Source organism: Enhydra lutris, unplaced genomic scaffold (assembly GCF_002288905.1).
Source record: "Enhydra lutris kenyoni isolate GAN:26980312 unplaced genomic scaffold, ASM228890v2 scaffoldscaffold36, whole genome shotgun sequence".
NCBI lineage: Eukaryota > Metazoa > Chordata > Mammalia > Carnivora > Mustelidae > Enhydra > Enhydra lutris.
The window spans coordinates 8,164,816-8,185,114 of record NW_019154120.1 but is presented as its reverse complement, the minus strand read 5'-3'; the positions used below and the strand labels follow the sequence as shown (position 1 = coordinate 8,185,114).

Here is a 20,299-nt window from a genome sequence, read left to right as displayed (position 1 = left end):
AGCGAGCCTGGTGGTGTGTATTAAGGAGGGCACGAATTGCATGGAGCCCTGGGTGTGGTGCATAAACAATGAATCTTGGAACAATGAAAAAATAAAAATAAATTTTTTTTTTCATTTCCTTCACTGAGAAAGATGACGCAAGAATTAGTTACTATTAACCAACACCAGAAGTTTCTAAGTAGAGCTTAGCCATGGATTAACCATTCCCAGGATTGTAAAGGGTTTACGCTGTTCACTAAGCTGCCTGGTGATACACAGAAGAGCAAGGAAGTTCCTTCTCTCACGTGACGCGGAAGTTTGTGGGATCAAGTAACTCACACTGCCTGAGTAAGATGATCTCATTCCTTTTACTCCTTGAAATATCAAACATTTTCCAGGCCTTCCTCATACTGGTGAGATGATGGCATCACGCGATTTTGGTCCGAATTACTGAAAACACCCCTTGAGTCCTTGGGCTCAATGGACCCTGACCGATTTCTCAGAGCACCAGCTTATCGGAAGGTCCTTAATTAAAGCCCCATAAGGAATGAATTCTGCACTACGAGAAGATACGCTTCCCCTCTGGCTTCCACGTGTAGGGCATCAGCTTCTCACTCTCCTGTCCAAGTGGGAATCCGAAAATGCTCACAAAAGGGGCTAACGGTCCTCTATATTTTCTTTAGCTGTTAACACCAAAGCGTCTTATTTCAGAGGACAGCTTCGGTTTTGGGGTGCACGGGAGATTGAAGCCACAGTCGTAAATTTTGAACTAGAAGTCGTTCTGAGAGATTCACTAAGACTCAAATCCCTGAGGAAATGATTAAAGCTAGATGGGTAAGCAAATGGCATCGCTAGAATTTGCATTTCACGGAGATCGTTCTTGTTCTTAGAACCAGCAGAGTTCTTTGAGTGCTGTTCCGAAAATCATTTATAGGTCCTCTGCCATCCACGTGCAGCATTATCGAGGAAATTTTTCTTGTCTTTGTGATAGAAGCTGTTCATTAGAAACCATCACAAAATGTGCCCTTGTGATTCTGCCTGCTGAGGCTAAAATCAGCGGAGGTGACAAGACCTCAGATGCCTTGAAATAATTTAATTTTCATGGATCTGTTACACACACACCTCAGATGCCTTGAAATAATTTAATTTTCATGGATCTGTTACACACACAATATGAAAAGAAGTTCTTTTTTAAATTTGGTTTTTGTGTTCATAAGCTTTACATGTGTTATAAGATGCCCATAGGTAAGGAGCAACTGAGAAGACAAGAATAAATTTTTTCAGTGAATTTTCCTGATATAAATAAATAAGAAATAAGTAAAGAAAAGGAGCAGGGTACTGTCATTAGTAACATTACAAGTAATTTAGAAGCCTATTTGCAGAAGGACAGTTTCCCATAATGAGAATTACAGGGTATCCTTTTAAAAACAGGGTTTGGAGTGCTCTTATTTCCAGTAGTTTTTGCCACCTGGTCACCAGAACAATTTTGTGTAGTTTAAAGACAAATAGCACCAGTGTTATTAAAATATCAGCAAGAGAGCAAGATTGTTTTAATGCCCCGAACACCACCAGCAGGGCTGGCCTCGTGCACTGCTGTCCAAAGCTATCAATCCTATTGTTGTCCTAAGCTCTGGTGGATAGAAAAAAAAGAATAACAGAGCCTCGTGTAAAATTTCTTGCTTAGAAAACAAAGAGTGGTTTCCTTCTCCATTATTTGTCATTTTACATGCTTCTGTTACTAGAAATAAAAGAATAAAAGCAAGTTAAGCTCACACACTTAACGAACTAAAAAACCTCACTGTTCCAAGAACAATAAACCTTTTGAAAAACAACAGTTTAAAAACAAATTCTGTTACTTCTTTTTATAAATGTAAGATGGAAAGAATTTCTGAAGAGGCGCCATTGTCATACACGACCCATGAGAATGAGCCCAAGGGGTGGTTTTAACATCTTTGATGGAAATTTTGTGATGGTGTCACCTTACCAATGACAAAAACATCTCAGGGAAAGGCAAAGGGAGAGAAGCACAGGAGAGGAGAGAAAGAATGAAGCCAGCTTCCTGGAAAACTAATTCAAATAGCCATGAGAAATTAAGGGAATTTGCCCTCCTAGGGTTATGGTGTATCACAGAACTTACCCACATAAGCCCTGAAAAGATTTTTTTTTTTTTTTTTTTGGTCTAAATAGTTGCATGAATAGCAAAACACTATTATGACAGTTCGCCAGTTCCAAGATGCACATGTTCTTCACATTTTAACATCTCTCGAGTCAAATATGAGTTACAGGTTAATTGATAGCTCTATTCTTTCGTACTGCTACATAAAATAGTGTTCTGTCTTTCACCTGATGGCATCTTAGAGTGTGCAAAATACCATAATACTTTTTTTTTTATTTAATTTTACTTTTTTCAGTGTTCCAAGATTCATTGTTTATGTACCACACCCAGTGCTCCATGTAATACGTGCCCTCCTTAATACTCACCACCAGGCTCATCCACCCCCACTTCCCCCATCCCCTCCAAAACCCTCAGTTTGTTTCTCAGAGTCCACAGTCTCTCATGCTTCGTCTCCCCCTCCGATTTCCCCGAGTTCATTCATCTTTCCTTTCCTTCTCCTAATGTCCTCTGTATTATTCCTTATGCTCCATGAGTAAGTGAAACCATATGATAATTGACTCTCTCTGCTTGATTTATTTCACTCAGCATAATCTCCCCCAGTCCCGTCCATGTTGATACAAAAGTTGGGTATTCATCTTTTCTGATGGAGGCATAATACTCCATTGTATATGTGGACCATATCTTCCTTATCCATTCATCTGTTGAAAGACATCTTGGCTCTTTCCACAGTTTGATGACTGTGGCCATTGCTGCTATAAACATTGGGGTGCAGATGGCCCTTCTTTTCACTACATCTGTATCCTTGGGGTAAATACCCAGTAGTGCAATTGCAGGGTCATAGGGTAGCTCTATTTTTAATTTTTTAAGGAATCTCCACACTGCTTTCCAAAGTGGCCGCACCAACTTGCATTCCCACCAACAGTGTAAGAGGGTTCCCCTTTGTCCACTCCTCTCCAACACTTCTTGTTTCTTGTCTTGTTAACCTTGGCCATTCTAACTGGTGTAAGGTGGTATCTCAATGTGGTTTTGATTTGAATCTCCCTGATGGCTAATGATGATGAACATTTTTTCATGTGTCTGATAGCCATTTGTATGTCTTCTTTGGAGAAGTGTCTGTTCATGTTTTCTGTCCATTTTTTGACGTGATGATCTGTTTTTTGGATGTTGAATTTGAGGTGTTCTTTATAGATCTTGTTTTAAGAAGTATTGTGAAGACACTCCAATGTTATTCCCAAGGATAGCCAAATAATATCCTTCAATTCTTTTCAAGTACATAGATCTTTTGAGATCAGAAATACCATGGGCTCATTTATAATTTGGTGAAGAAATGAGAAAGCCTTCCAGAATGGGCTCTCTCCCAGGTAGTTTGGCTCTCCTTCTAGTGAAGGCATTCTTCATATCCACATTTTACAGGAATCTCTACCTACCAAAAAAAAAAAAAAAAAAGTAATAATAACTAGTTTTCCTACACCGAAAATGTAAAAAAAAAAGAAGTTGGAAGCAAAATACTCTGATGAGTAGTACACAGAAAAATTTTAACATGTTCTACAATTTCTTTTCTAGGTATATTCAATGAACTTTAAGAAATTCAAGGAAAAGGTTAAACGTGTGATTTATGATTGCAAGTGATGTGTCGTATCTAATATATAGGATTATCTGCTCATAAATTCATTCTTCAAAGTTCTATTCATGATTCTGTTGCTCAATATTATCAATTATTAATCATAAGACAAGAGCCTTCATTACTATTGACAATGGCCAGTTCCCTGCTGGGAAATGCCATTTGCATATTTGCGAAATTCTCTTTTACTGATTGATAGACACTGATTGTAATGAAGTGATTTAAGCCCAATTAGAACAAATGATTATAGTTGATAACTAAAGTGGACCTGTGATCCTAATTAATCCATTTACTTACTGTTGATCCAGTGTCAGAACATTAAAGAAAATGTGGTCTCTAAACAAACACACAGACAGGAAGAAAAATACTCATTTCTGCGTAAATGCACCAATGAGTTGGAAATGGGGAGAGGTCAATGTGTAATTTTTCTAGCAAGTGGTGTTGTAAAACAATATAATAGCACATATTTTATTTATATCATGTTCTTTTTTCTTAAAATTTGCTGTAGATGCTCTAGGTGTCACTTCAGAAAATGCATTTTATATATATATATATATATATATATATATTTTAAGATTTTATTTATTTATTTGACAGAGAGAAAGATCACAAGTAGGCAGAGAGGCAGGCAGAGAGAGAGGAAGGGAAGCAGGCTCCCTGCTGAGCAGAGAGCCCGATGTGGGGCTCGATCCCAGGACTCCGGGATCATGACCTGAGCTGAAGGCAGAGGCTTTAACCCACTGAGCCACCCAGGCGCCCAATTATATATATATTTTTTACATTTAATCAACTTGATTAGAGTTAATAATGTGTAAGGAAAATGACTGCCTGACATAAAAGAGTACAATTTTTCATGTTAAAAAATATAAATTTGTTCTTTCATTTGTATTACTGGAACCAAAAAATAATGAGTAAACTCTGTACGATTGATTTTGTCTCTTATCTTTTTAACTATGCCAGTCTTATTTATTCATGGCCATACAATCTGCTCATGGCAATTATGAGAATGATTTTCTTAAAGAGAAACAATAGATTTCAAAGGTCAATTAAGATAATTCAGCATACAAACATACAATTATGGCATATACACATAAAACCCAAAGAATCAGACTGACTTCTTTTTAGGACAGTATTGTAAAATAGAAGAAAAAATGTAGACCAGTAGTGGGCAAACCAAAATCTACAAAAATTGATGTAAGAATTACATGGGGAGTTAATTAAGCTTACTTTAAAAGTATGAGTGTAGTTGTCAATTTTGGGGATGTATTCAATGAAAGCACATTTATTGGTTGAAACAGGGCAGGATATTGGCTAACCAGGTTGACTCTGGAGAAAGAGCTGTGTGACCTTGTGTAAGGTGCTTACCTTTGCTGTGCTTTAGTTACCTTTCCTTAAAAGAGGGAAGGGGGCGCCTGGGTGGCTCAGTGGGTTAAAGCCCCTGCCTTCAGCTCAGGCCATATCCCAGGGTCCTGGGATCGAGCCCCGCCTCGGGCTCTCTGCTCAGCAGTGAGCCTGCTTCCCTCCCTCTCTCTCTCGGCCTGCCTCTGCATACTTGTGATCTCTGTCTGTCAAATAAATAAATAAAATCCTTAAAAAAAAAAAAGAGGAAAGGAAGGAGCTATAATAGTATCTACTCTGAGTGTTAGAATACCAGCCGGTCTTGAGTAAAAGCCCAGTTAATAGCTAAGTCATAAAATGGCTGGAAAGAAAAAAAAAGTTAGCTTTATTTTTAAGTGGGTAAAATTTTATAACCACTGTAAAAAGTTCATGCCAGCTTTCATTATGTGCAGACATTGGAAATTAATTATATAAACTTTAATACAGCCTCTAGCTATTTGTACATTTTGAAACCAAGAGACAGTGAACATTTTATTGACAACAGGTGTGCAATTTAATGTTCCAATATGTATTGTCATGTTTCCTATATTCAGAGAGTAGCCTATAAATGCATCTACTTACAAATAGATGGACAGATGAGTAAAGAATATACATATTCTTAAAGGCATTACTGATGACAGATAAGAACGGTGTTCAAACTCCTTATGCCTATGTTTGTAATGATTTCTGATATTGTTCTAAAGCTCAGCTTTTTTATACTCCATGAAAGTATTGTGGTCAAATTACATTACAAATCATTACATACATTGCATAGTTTAAAACATATAATGATAATTTCCATTTTTAGTTCAAGTTTAAAGAGAATAATCCTCTCCAAAGTTCAACACTAAATGACATCTAGCAACTTCCATTAAATGACTCTGAAAACGATGTAGTGTTTGTTAGTCTTGTACCAACTCACCAAGGTATCTTCTAATTCCTTTTCATTTATCTTGAATAAAATGGAAGATTAAGTGTGAGCTGTCCCCTATTGAAAATTAAGTCAAGTCTGTGAAAAACCAATTGCCCGTAAACCTTCAAACTTCAGAGGACTGTTTGAATAAATCCAAACAGTGCCGAGCTTGGCTGCCTAAAGGTCTCTGGGGTTTCTATTTCTATACAGTTTTCAAGTTTCATGAGCTCTTTTCCAAGAACAGATAAACCAAATGTTCTCCACCGGCACCGGGCTTGTTTTCACCACTTCCTTATGAGGCAGCATGACTTTTTTTGTTTTTGTTTTGTTTTTGCTTTTGTTTCTTTTTCCTCTGACACACTTCCCACACTTCCTCAGCATGTCCCCTGACCACTTGGGTATTTGAGGGTTGCGTCTCCACAACGGATTTCCCTACCCAGTCCCTCTTGTCTCGGACATACTAGCAAATGTGCTGACTTACCCACTCACATCTCTAACTCTTCATCATACCGGAAAAGCTGAGACCGGCCTCTCCTGACTTGTGTTATGTGTGTGTGCAGACGCACACACACCACACCCTGCTACCATCATCACTCACCGTCTCCCACCTGGGTCCTGCCTCTCCCACCTGCCCATACTGACCATCCATTCCTCATATTCATGTTTCTTGGGGTTTGTACTTCTATTAAGCTCTTAGGCTTGGATCTAAGAAGCTGACTGCCTTCATCACCATTCCTTCGAGAGCGCAGTTTGGGCACTTTTCCGTGTCTTGACCACATGTACACACAGATGGCCCTCATGTCGGTGGCCTCTCCCGGGTAGTAGTAGCAACAGGAAGCCCGCAGTTTCTACCAAGCACTTCAGATGGGACAAACACTGTGCTCTTCCCTCTAAAAGCATCATCTTATGAAATATTTATAACAACACTTGAGGTGGATTATATTAAGGCCAATTTAGAGATAAGGAAAAATTGAGTCTTTTTTTCTTTTTTTAAAGATTTTATTATTTATTTGACAGAGAGAGAGATCAAGTGGGCAGAGAGGCAGGCAGAGAGAGAGACGGGGAAGCAGACTCCCCACCAAGCGGAGAGCCGGATGTGGGGCTCGATCCCAGGACCCTGGGATCATGACCTGAGCTGAAGGCAGCGGATTTAATCCACTGAGCCACCCAGGAGCCCCAAGGAAAAATTGAGTCTTAAAAAAACAAACAAACAAACATAAGCGTGTTGCCTGAGACAAGGCAGCAATAGAGTTGGCATTTGCCAAAAGATGTGCAGACAGCCGAGCTGGCATGTGTACGTGCGTGCGCGCGTGTGTGCGTGCATGGCAACTCCAGGACTGGGAGCACCCACTGTGACCCTCTCCTCTCAACATAGGGGAGAGTTGTGCGCAGTTCTGCCTTGGTCTGCTGGAATTGACCCAGTTGGTGCAATTCTCCTCATATCTGCTCCCTGGAGAAGAGGGGTCCAGGGCTTGATTTTACAGTGAACTATGGTGAAGAGGAAGTGACACTGTAGGAACTAAAGGCAGTCTGCCCCAAAATGTGCCACTTTGGCTTATTGGTTATTTTGAATTAAAGCTACTTTAAAAATAGCATTGCACGTACTTTCAAAATAGACCCTCCTCTGTCCCCCTGAAAGCAGGGAAAAGATCTCCCACGTGAAAAGCACCCTCCCTGTTCCAGGAGACAGGCAGACCTTCTTACGCCAGAGATGGGGAATTCGGAGCTGAGAAGCCTGTGTCAGCCCGCCTTGTTACTTTTCACTAATTGATCACCATCGCCCAAATTCTGTTTAGAGTTCCTTCTTAATGGAAGCCCCTAAAGTCAAGTTTTCTTTGTCCTGTCAGTTCCTCACAGATTTATTGTCTCTTTGTCTAAAAGTATAAGAACTTCCCACCTTGGGTTTCAATTTCATTCTTGGGCCTTCGTTGCACACATAATAAAACTTTGGGTTTTTTTTTTTCTCTGTGAAACTGTCTCAGGTAAATTTTAATTTTTAGTCCAGCTAGACGACCTTGAAATGTAGGGAAAGAATTTTTCTTTCTCATCAACATCATGGTCTTGATTACCGCAGAGACATCACTCACTGCCTGCGCCACCGTGAACAAATTACATTATCCCTCTGAGTCTCATTTTCCTTGTCTACAAAGTTCAAATGGCGTGATTATTGACAATTTATATGGATATCAGATAGAACAACCTATGAAAAACCAGTTTGCACATTGCCAGGCACATAGCAAATGACTCAGAAATGCTAACTTTTTCCTTTCCCAGTTGTTGAGATCTGTGTCTTTAGTGCAAATATGACTTTAAATTTTCTGCTCAATAAATGGGGAGATACAGAGCAAAAGTAAAATGAATTGGTTAGCAGGTTTTTTGTTAATACACAGATGAATTTATGTAGGCGAACACAAATTAGCATTAGTGATTATCACAGAAGGAGGCAGAGTCTCAAAACAATGAAGGAAAATTGGAAAAGGCAATAAGGTAACTTGAATAATTATTTCGATAAAAGCAGGAAAAGGTGCTGGTGGGCAGTACCTTGACAAAAATTACACCAGATTTCAGGACCTTCCTGCTTTTTCTTGGCAGGGTATGTGCTTTCAAAGTACAGAGCTGTATTTTTGCTATTGTAGCATGTTGGAGAGGAAACTCATCTTTCCCAAGAGAGATCAACATCACAGTCCAAAGGGCAGTGTACTCAGAAACCAAGAGGAATGTTTTGTTGGGAATTTACCTTCAGCAAATCCCTGAATTTATGGGGTTCTGACTTCCCAGCTGTAAAATGAGAACTGCTGGACTTTCTAAGCAGGGTTCAAACCTCGAATGACATGGCCCATGCACACAATGAACTTGGGCTTCCTCCAACCATGGAGGGCTCCCAAGTAGTCAGACTTACACAATAACTCAAGACAGGCGGAGGGAAAGAGAGTCTGCTGTAGAGGTTGAAGGCAGAACCAAAACAGACATGATGTCATGTCTACTTGCATGATTCATCAAAGCAATCATCAGTCAGCCCAGATTTAAGAGGCAGGAGCCCAGACACCCTGTGTTTGAATGCAGGCATCCTGAATCCTCCACAAAAGTAATGCATATTTTGTGCTCCCGGTGACTCGACTCCATTGGAAGACATGGAGCAGAAGGGCCTGATGGTCCGTGAGCAGACTCGATGCCTGGTTCTGAACACTGACTGAGGAATGGATTCTCCGATGTGCAGAGGAACATCTGAGATATGGTGGACAAGACTTGTACCTTGAACAAAGATCGGGAGAGTATGAACATTCTCGTTTTCAAATACAGACTTTTCACTTTTCTGAATTAAATATTGATGTAGAATAAAAAGGAACTGAAGAAACGAGGGAAGAAATAGAAGAAAGAAAGAAAAGAAGAAAGAAGAAAACCCTGAAGACCAAGAAATAGAGACAAGAGGCAAAGGAACAATAAAGGGCAATTCAGATGAAATTGTTATGGAAGAAATTTTCACCTTATTTATTTCCAGAAAAAAAAAAATATGCGTGCTGTGTTTCCATGATGCTTAAGACTGACTGTTTGGGAAGAAATGTGTGTCCCAGAATGAAAAAAAAAACAGAAGGAAAAGTAATTTGGGGAAGAGGAATTAACCACTGATGACACTGTATGTTAATAAACAAATTTGCAACGTAGTAGGAAAAAATAAAGGGTAGACAGAAATGAGATAAATAGGAGGTTCGTTTTATGGATAAATTTGTGTTTATTAATGGACATTGCGCACAGTAACTAAAAGACGTTCCGTGTTGAATTCAGTTAATACTTCAAATGAGAAATTGGCTTTCAAAGTGAAAGGCCCTTTGTCCCGGTGATAATTTTGTAAAATGAGCCTTGCTTCTATCCCTTACAGTCATGGATATCCGGTGTGTCTGTGGTTACTTCGTCAATACATAGTCCCACCCACAGAGATTGTCCCAACTATTAGGTCTGGGGTAAAACCAGAAGTGTGTATGGTTAACAAGCACCCCAAATATTCTGGAAAGCACTGCCCTATTGTAACCCAGAAATTTGACTTCTCCCCTAGGCCCCCTACGTACAAACCATGGGATGGATGTTGGTATGGTTAGTATAGTTATTTTCCCAATAAGAAGGAAAACTTCGAAATACACCAAATTTTGAAAAAAAATTTGGTTACAATGTTTTCTCCTTGGAGCCATCTTTTAAAAAAAATACCTCCGATAGGACCAGACTGTTAAATTCACTGAGTAGGGCACATTTTTGGCAAGACATAGCCGACCTGGAAATGCCTCACTGCTAAAAATGTGAAATCAAGTAAATACGTTACACCCTTTGGCTTCATCTTCCATTAAAATGTAAAAAATTCTTAGCTTTATATGCCTGTGACAGTTTATCGGGATTTTCTGACAGCGTCTTGGAGGAAGGCTGTCCACACTGGACGCAAATATGGCAAGTCTCAAAGGCCGGGCATGCTGTGGGAAAGGGCAGACCACAGGGAGCGTCCGGGTCTCTAAGGTTAGGCTTGACGGACAGATCTTTCCCTCTCCCACTTCTGCCGAGTGTCAGGTATTAAATAAGGAGGGAATGTGAGGTTTTATTGAAGAGAGGAGTGCCCGTCGCCCGTCAGAGTGAGCATTTGCTCAGACTGCATCAGAGAAAGTGTACTTAGACCACAGAAAATTATTTCTGGTTGTTTTTTTAAAACCTGGTGTGAATCGATAAAAATACATTTCTCTCTTGAAAATGCCATGTGAAGTATTGTTCTCTTTGAACTAATCATAAGCCTGACACCTGAGTGACATTGTGTTGATCTCTGGGGCTAATGTTCAAATTTCTGTTTCCAGTAAGAACATATGTCACACTCTCACCACAGAGCTTCTCAGGAAAAAACACGTTTTAATATGTAAAAGTTCCTATGGCAGGAGCACAGGAAAAGATCCATTTGAGAAAAGATCTAGGTAAGGGAGGGAGGTGGTGTCCGGAAAAATTGTAAGACACTGAAATGGTGAAAAAGGATTAATGGTGCCTATGATGGAGGCCACTAGGGAGTATTTCTGGAAGGGCTTGCACCTCCAATCAGAGTTATTTTATAATTCAGTAAACTGCAGAAAGCTGATAGTAAAGCAAATAATTCTTGTACATAGAAATGCAAATGTATTTGTCTGGTGGGTACAACTGGTTATTGTTCTGCTAATTACCAGCATTCCTCACCGGCTGTATGCCCTTTGAATTCTCCTTGGAATCAATTGTACCATCTTTTTTGTTTCTTCTAAATTAATGAATGAAATTAAATCCTCTACAGGTGTTCATTTCATGTTTTGAGTCCTAATTTTACTTTTTTAAAAAGAAAAGTTAAGCAGCAAATTAGGCAGGTATCTTTAACAGATTCTGTCATATGTCACCCACGTTTAACCCTCAACTTCTTTTTTTTTTTTTAAAGATTTTATTTATTTACTTGAGAGAGAGAGAGCAGGAGGGGAAGGGAGGGCAGAAGGAGAGGGAGAAGCAGACTCCCTGCTGAGCAGAGAGCTTGTCCCAGGTCTCGATTCCAGGACCGAGGGATCATGACCTGAGCGGAAGGCAGACATTTAGCCAACAGAGACACGCAGGCGCCCAACAGCAGATTTCAGTGTAGTATTTTACATAAAGCCTGACACATCTCCTTTTTCTTTTAGCTTCAGACAAGCTTGACTGAGCCGATGACGTTATCCAAATCGATATCTCTTCCTCGCAGTGCATACTGGCATCACATCACTCGTCAGAACAGTGTTGGAGAACTCTACAGCTTGCAAGGCAAGTAGCTTGAAAATAATAGAGCAGCGCCTCCGTTAGCCTCCTACAGGTGGGCCGGGAGTCATGCAAATTGCTTCGCTTGCCTTTCCTCCATTTTCATTTATCAGCTGTCACCGGCCACAGTGGGAACTCTGAGGTTTACAGTGGCTTTTCTAAAGCTATCATTTCATAGACTCACGGTAGAAATTTTTCCAAAAGTCACCAAGGGCTGAGGACCCTATCTGGCGGAGAAACTTGACTAGAACGTTATATGAAACCTATTACCAGAAGCTACGAGAAGCTGGTACTGGGGTCTGTTTTATGCTGTTTTATAAAGGATTTCTGTCTTAGCATCCTTTTTTCTTAATAAGATTGAATATCAGTTCAAGAGGCCAATTTCAGGCTCTGTGATAAAATGCTACATAAACCTATTCACAGAAGTCTTAAGGTTTAGCCAAAATCTTGGCATAGAAATAATGCTGGAGGGCACAAGGCAGGAGACAAGTGTGAAAACTTTGCTTCTGTATTTTTCCTAACGATAAATGGTTTAATCAACTGAAACGGGAATGGCTTACCAGATGAATCAAATTAATAGTTAGCAAGTATTTCATCAAGAGCAGCACAAACCCCAGCTTCGGCATTTTTTCCCTCTTACTCTTTCCCTATTGTCTTAAAATGAATAATCTTATCCTTCAGATAAAATATTCAGCATCAATCAATTGACTAACAGCCGACCAAGACCTAAGGAAGTAGGAACTTGGAAAAATAAGGCTAACAAAACACATTCATCCAACAAAAATTTTCTGAGCACAATAGATTTGAGTGTAATGGGCATCCGATATGTATCTGGTGAAGGAATGACTGGTATGACCTTCAGCACAGTAGGCATTCGGAATGTTCTTCAGTCATGCTTTAACTCTTGCTCATATTAACACGAAGTGTTTCAACAAAAACAACAAAATGTTTTGATGACAAGGAGACCGCAATGGTATATTTTTAAAGCAATATTTGCCAGGATTTCAAACCTAGACTAATGGAATTTGGTCAGTGGGAATTAATGATTAAAGACACATTCTGCGAGGAAGAACAGTTAGAACAGTTTTAGTCATTTGTGGATGACAATTACATTTTATATTTTAAACGAACCCTCTTATGGGTAGTTACTACCTTTTTGTGTTGTTGCTTTGCATAAGAAAATCCTTCCTAGGCTAGGGAGTATAGGATTTGAGAGGACTCCTGGCAGTTTTGTGGATCAGAAAGAGGAGACACATACCTCGCTTTTGCTTCCTTACAAATGCCGGCCACCACCTTCTAAAACAGCCTGAGTCATCATCTTAGGATTAGAAATAATTAGAAAATATGCTTTTAATGTAAGGCTATTTTTATTTAAACATAAACCTATATATGAAATGATTGTTAAAAAACAAAATTCAACTGAGTAAATTTTACCTATCATATTGGCTTAATTCAACAATGGTGAGCGGACAGCATGCCATCCAGCAGATAGGAGATCTTAGGAGCTATATATAATGAAAGACTTTTGTAGGCAGAGGGGCAGGGATAAGGAAGTTATACTGGCCAAGAATGGATTGGGTGTAGAAAGGTCACTTCTGCTTAGGGACTATCAGGAGTCTTTACTAGTAGTGAGGTAGTTCCCTCTGATTGGTCTAAAGTTCTTTCTCTTGGAGAGCTGAAATTGTAATGAAGTTACATGTTAAGTCTCAGGTGGGCATTAAGGGGCTTAGCCTAAGTGACTCCATATTGAGCTTATTGTCTTGTTTTTAACAATATTGATGTTTAAGCAAGTAAAAATAAAACCATGGAACATTTTCATGAGGAAATACAAATGAGCAAATTTCTAAGCAAATGAAAGTCAGATATTAATAGAAATAAGTTCAAAAAGGTTAGAATCAATGTTGTGATAACTTTGGTTTTGACAAGAGTTTGGTCTGTAATTCCAGCAAATGAAAGATTGTTGTTTTCATGGTAGCATGTGGGGACCTATTCTCTGAACAGAGAGCTGACATTTAGACTGATGTACAATATCAGAAATAATTTTGTACACATCCAACAAAAAATGTCAGAACTTGTTTAAATTTCTCAAAACATTGATGAAGACTTGAAGGGGGACAGTGCTGACTTACAATACAATAGAATCAATAACTGTTTGGACACTCTAGGATCCATCTCACTGATATTATTTCCAGCAAAGGTAAGGATTTACATGCTCTTACCATTATGATGAACAGTTTGCATGTAAGGTCTCAATACACATTCTTCCTGGGTTGTTTATTGTTTGTGTGTGTGTGTGTGTGTGTGTGTGTGTGTGTGTAACAAAGAAATATGCAGCAACTAAATATGTTTTGTGTGTGTGTGTAACAAAGAAATATGCAGTGACTACAAGTCCAATAAATATAGAATGTATTTGATGTAAATTGTATTTCACTCTACTGTGGCTTTATTTTTATACTGTATGCTTCTCAGAGCAATACTTTTTGCCATTTTACCTACCCCTCATTTTATGTTTATATCACAGAGAGAGAGAGAGATAAACATCTAGATGGATAGCTAGATCATCAGTAAGTCGATTATATATGGATAGATACAGATGTAAACTTGTTAGTGATGCTTTGGCAAAGCTGATACATTTTACTTTCCTTTCGTTCTCTTGAGGCTATCAAGGTAAATAGAGGACAAGAGTCTTTTGACTGTAGTTGGTTTTGGGGTTCTTTTCAGGGAGGGGGGACGGTTATTGGTGTGTAGTTGACATAGGCTTTGCCTTCATGGAATCAGGACAGGATAAAACTACCAAAACAGGAAATAAGAATGGAAAAAGTGAAACTTAGCACCTTTTCTTCATACATATCTACACTTTTTTTTTCCAAGAAACTACATTTGATGCCTCCCATCTGAGTTACTTTATAATGCAAGAAATTGCAGAAAGCTAAAGAAGTACATAGTCTGATTTTCCAGAGTCAAAGGAGAAATCAGGTGATGCTGGGTGTTACGTTGTCAAGTTAAGTGTAGGTAGCACTGAGGAATAAAAATGTATCTTCAGAATTTTTCATCATATTTTCTACATTCTAGCTGTGAAGGTGAGATCAATATGAATTAAATTCAGCAGGCTTTCGTTCAGAAGATAAAGGGAGAAAAGCTTTCTCTATCTAAAGCTTCATAGATTGGGATTCATTAAGAAGCAGCACATGTACTAGAACTGAGAAAATATTCACGGTGTGAAAACAAATCTATTCCACATTATGACGTACCTCTACCTTCGATTGCCTGTCGCCCTCAAAACTGTACTTGCTCAGTTTTATTGGATTCATTTCTGTCCTCCATTCTCTAACTATAGGAGCAAGATACTCTCTAAAAGACCAACGTATCAATACTGACATCTAAATAAAATAAAATAAATAAAATTGACATCCTGCATTTACTTTAATGTTTGGAAAAGAAGTGCAATGTAATCTGCTAAATCTCTCCATGCTACTCCAGAATGATGCTCTGAAAGTGTTAAGTTTTTCTGGTTTCTGTCTTGTACTCCAGCTCTCTGGAGTCAAAAGACTAACAAAAAGAATAATTCGCCTTAACAAGGGCAAGTTAGCTAAGGACTAGGCAGCTACTATGGAAAATCCCTACTGTAAGGGGCTTGTGAGAGATTGGAGCAAGTCACCTCTTCTTAGAGAAGGTGTGAGTAAAGACTTCCTGTTCCCAGTTTTTGCCAGATAATAAGGATGATTAGTTTGTATTAGAAAGTAATTTTGCTTCTATTTCTCTGTTTAACACATTTATGAAAAATGTTTGTGTCACAACACACTGTAGAGATGCTATGGCTAGACTTGGGAAAACCATTCACTTCAAGAGAAGGAAACATGATTTTGAACTCTTGACTCAAAAATAAGTGCTGCTTCTTTAATATTGCTAGAATTGTGATTTTGGTTCTAAGGCCTTCAGCAGATGTGTTGAGAATACAAGGAACACTCAAAACAACAACAACAACAGCAGCAAAAAAAAAACAGGTGAGAGGGTGTTAGTTAGAGTTTTCCTTCATTTGGAAGGTCATCACCTTGACTTGTAATCACCGTTCTCATAACTGTATGACACATTGTGTGGCAGAGTCTTTAAATCGGAATTTGTGAAGATGGCAAAGCACTTACTGAAAATGACAACTCAATGTAGTAAAAACCACCGATGGTCCCAGGCTCACCACAGGCACTCATCAAGTCTTTGTTGAATGAATGCAAAAATGAATTTAAAAATGCATTAGAAAGGATGGACTAGCTCGTCTCCTCCCTGAGGAAAATTCTCACCCGTCCTGCGGAAGGAATCCTCATGTCCGGTCCCACACACAGCCCGTCCTGGGCCCCCGCCTTCCCCTTGCACACGCTTCAGCTTGTCTGCTTCTTGCTCCGGGACTGCCTTGACTCCGCAGACACTTGCTCCTGCTGGTCTGCATTTGGCAAACATAGGAGGTGCCACGAGAGGCTTGGCCCCATCCCCATAACCCGAGAGCTGGGTTTCTGTCTCTGTCTACCGGCTGCTTTCCCTCCAGAGAAGATCATCCACCAGTTCCACTGACGTGAAGGGGGGACAAGAAGGTGGGCAGAAAACGGGCTTTGGGACCACGTGCTGTCCTTACATTTTCCCTGATACATTGCATCACGTGTTTTTACACAAAATTATATGGGATATACTGCGACTGGGTTTTGAGCAGCTTGAATACCTCACTGTTCGAACCAAGGAGGATGCAGGGGTGGGGGGCCGCTTGTAAAAGTGGTAACTTTTGGTGAGCACTGATTAATATGCACATGCCAGCTCTGAATCGCTTGCCCCCTCTGCCCTCTCTGCCTCTGTAATGCAGCTGCGACCGTCCGTGTCAGCACAGCGCGCACCTGATTCCACGGGAGGCGTTTTTGCTTGCCGAAAGGGCATCAGCGGCTCCAATTTCTCTGAAGGACAGGATGCAAACAGGCAATTAGAATTAGAGATAACCTTCAGAAAACAGTAAATAGAATTCTGACATAGATTAGGGAGGTAAATCAGAGGATTTACTCACTCTTCGCTCAACTATGACCCTCTGTCCTTTCCTGCCCGTTCGGTTTCAAGTTCACGCTGTGTGTAAATCGCTTCCATCGAGCCCTTCTGTTTAAATTTTCATCATACGATGTTTTCCAAATTGCAAAGCTAATAAAATCCTTGTATAACAAGTGAAAGTAAAAGGAAAAGAGAAAATTGCACCGATGAAAGGAAAAAGGAGTCTGTGTAGGTTCAGTGTTTGACCTGTGCGCTAGAGGCAAGTCAGTCAGCACCAGCGGTAGTGGACAGAGGCCTCGCACGTCCTCCGTGAGCCCCAGCCCACTGGTGGCCGTGTGGCAACAACCCCTACATGCCAGCCGTTTGCCAGAGTCAACGCTTCTAGTAAACCTTCTTTAGGAGCAGTTACTGCATGTCCTTCCCTTAGAAGGATGCCTTCCTGGATATCAGTTTTTGGAGGTAAATGAATTGATTGCTCCCCAAAATAGACACCATAGAAATGCTCCGAATGTCCTCACTGTGAAATGTTCATTACACACCACAGTCCTCCCTAATCACTCCCTTTTCCACATTCCCCGATGTTTTTGTCTGACTTTAATACCACCACGTATTTGTTCATAAACCCTCTTCTTCCATTCGTTGTGAGGTAGCAATTCGAGATGATCTTTATCTCATGGCTCAGCCAAACTTAGGGCGCCATTGTTGCGAAGAAGGGCCGTCTGTTAAAATATTGCTTTTGGGAGTTAAATAAACCTGAGTTTGAATATCAACTTACCACTGCTGAGTTGGGTGGCTTTGGGTCATTTACTCATCTTTCTAAACCTCATTTTCTTCATGTCTAAAATGAGGCTAAGAGTTCCTATCATGGCACTTAAATGAGATCATCCACACTGGGTGTAAAGATTCAGTAATTATTAACCATTATCAATCTATTGAAGGCAATTCCATTTCCACTAAGATGTTTTTCTCTAACAAAGGGAAGTATGCTCTCCTATTCCAATTTATTCTATTATTTACTTTAAAATTATTACAGAGTTTCTACTACACCTTAAGAATTTTGTTTTGTTCTAAAGACTTTAAAAAAGTCTAGCTCTAAGAAACGGATTCTAGCTTTTACAGTTCTAGAAAAACTAAATCTAACTCTAAACCTAACCTTAAGTTTAAAAAAAAAAAAATGTCAGGCTTAAGTCTTCAGCTGTTTGTTTTCTTCCCCTCGGTGAGTTTAAACAAGACATTTATGCCTCAAACCCATGCACCCCTTCCCCCAGGTCTTACAAGGCTCAGTCCAGGTAGCCCAAGGGGAATTAGACCCTGTTTTTCAGGCCAAGGAATTGCAAATTCCTGGAAGGACTTTATTCAGCTCAGTGCAGAAGCGGTGCCCCACCCCCCCCTCCCCCCCCCCCCCCCCCCCCCCACCAAAGATCTGTTCTTGCTAATCAGCAGCCTGACCTGACTGGGGACAAGGCTTTCCGAGAAATTTCTTTCTTCCTGAACTAAGGTAGACTGGTTTTGCATGAGCCACTCAATTTATTCTGTCTTGGGATGCATTTTCTGGCTGGACTAAAGGTGAAAGGCAAGATTTAGATTGTTAATTAGGTTCTCCTGACATAGCACAACACAAAATCTAGAGACGGTGCACGGTGTAAAATATAACAAGTCAGCCATTTAGTCACTGTTTACCAGGTACGTAAAAGGAGTAGATAGAGATAGATAAAGGTAAAAGACTCAAGACTTACCAGATGTTATACAGGATTAGTGTAATCTGCGAGTGGTTTATTAAAATAAATTGCTTCACGCTCTCTAATTCAAACCTGAAATTGAAATTTGAATTAAACCCGATACCTGGTCTCTCTACTTGATTTTTTTCCCTCAAGCTTCCCCCCACCCACTCTTTTAAAAAAATATAGTAAGTAATATATTAAGTTCAATGTTAATCAAACTATGGTGGAAAAAATACATACTCCCTTTTATTCAGTAGGAAATAAACCTAGTACAAAATATTAATTCAGGGAAAGGTTAATACAGCCATGGCTGAAGCTTAGCTGCCTTTGTCATGTGTGTAAATGCATGTGCACACACGTGTACCCACATACACATGTGTTTGTGCACACACACACAGAACCATACGGCTCATTGTTGTTATGTATACATAAATTGTACCTATTAGGGTACACATCACAAATTATAAAATACATAGAAGAACCTGCAGGGAAAATGTTCAATTATATCTTTCTCCCTGACCTGTTTCCTGTTTTGTTTTTCACTTCAGCTATCTCTGCCCTTCAACGAATACCCTATCCCTGGTTATAGGCTTAATAATTGTATTTTGCCTGGATTTTTTCTTTTATTGTCCTGTGTCTGCCAAACAGAGAATACAACATCCTGGACTTGATAATGATTGGAGGATAAGAAAAGACAAGCACCATCAGAAATCAGCATCACTGAAATGACACCTGCCAGGGAATAAATCACAGAGTTCAGGTAGATTTAATCCTGTCCATCAATGAAGTTCTAGGACTTACCGTACTGCCCTACAAATGATAGACAGGGATTGAAAGTTTGCTGCTACAAACTTTAAACATCTGATATGTAAAATCTAGGAACATGGTTATATAAGTTTATATAAGAGAAATTTATGTTAAGAATGGAAGCCATGTGCATATGTGTTCATATGTATTTCACACAGGAAGAAGAGTATAGTTTTGGAGTGTTTTTAGAAATTTTTGGTTGCCATTGCTCCATTATATTGGATTGGTAAGGAGTTTAGAACCTTCCCTTTATTTTTGTAAAACTATTCTAATACAAGAAGGAGAAGTTCAATGCTAAACTTTAAGTGATATGTCTTTAACATATGCTCAAAGGTAAAAGATACATGACTTCAAAAAAAAAACAACAAAATTTCTTACTGATAGCAGAACTCTGTGGCAGAAATTGTTCTTTGAGTCCTTTTGTCCATCAGAAAATACCATTCTTCCAGATGAATTTGGCAAGTGGCTTCTCTGGTGTACCATCAAGGGATAGCCATTGTCTGGAGCCCTGTTGTACCCATTGTAGAATTCTGTCTGTGCTCAAAAGTGATGGCTTAGAACGCCCTGTGCTTGTATCTTTGCCTGTAATTGGTACCATCCTGATCAGTGGAAAGTTCTCTTTGAGAACAGTTTATCATTCTTGAGTTCACTTGTAAAATATTTTGAAATTGTCTGAGTTTTTGATAGTAAAATATAGTATTGTTCTTAAATGCACACACGCACACACACAACACCTCACATTTTTTCCAAACAAACAAATGAAGGAAATCCTAGAGTACGATCCGTTTTCTTTTCCAGCATGCTTCTACATTCCTGCTGTAGCCTCATTAGGGCACATCATATAAACTGAAGAATGTACAAGTGAAAATCACCATATGCTATTCATTCATAATCCGCTCCCTGTTTCCTGGGCTCAAGCATTGACTCCATCCTTCTGAAGTCAGTGAGACACTACGAGTCCAGAACTCAGAGAT

General features: G+C 39.5%; 1 protein-coding gene across 1 annotated transcript in view; it reads left to right on the top strand.

Moving 5' to 3' along the window:
- The window catches only part of LOC111154265 (docking protein 6), a 373,118-nt gene that overhangs the window by 296,775 nt on the left and 56,044 nt on the right, over window positions 1-20,299 (top strand). The window contains exon 7 of the mRNA XM_022513774.1: window positions 11,667-11,784. Within this exon, the coding sequence (XP_022369482.1) occupies window positions 11,667-11,784 (118 nt within the window). The remainder of the gene's footprint in view (window positions 1-11,666; window positions 11,785-20,299) is intronic.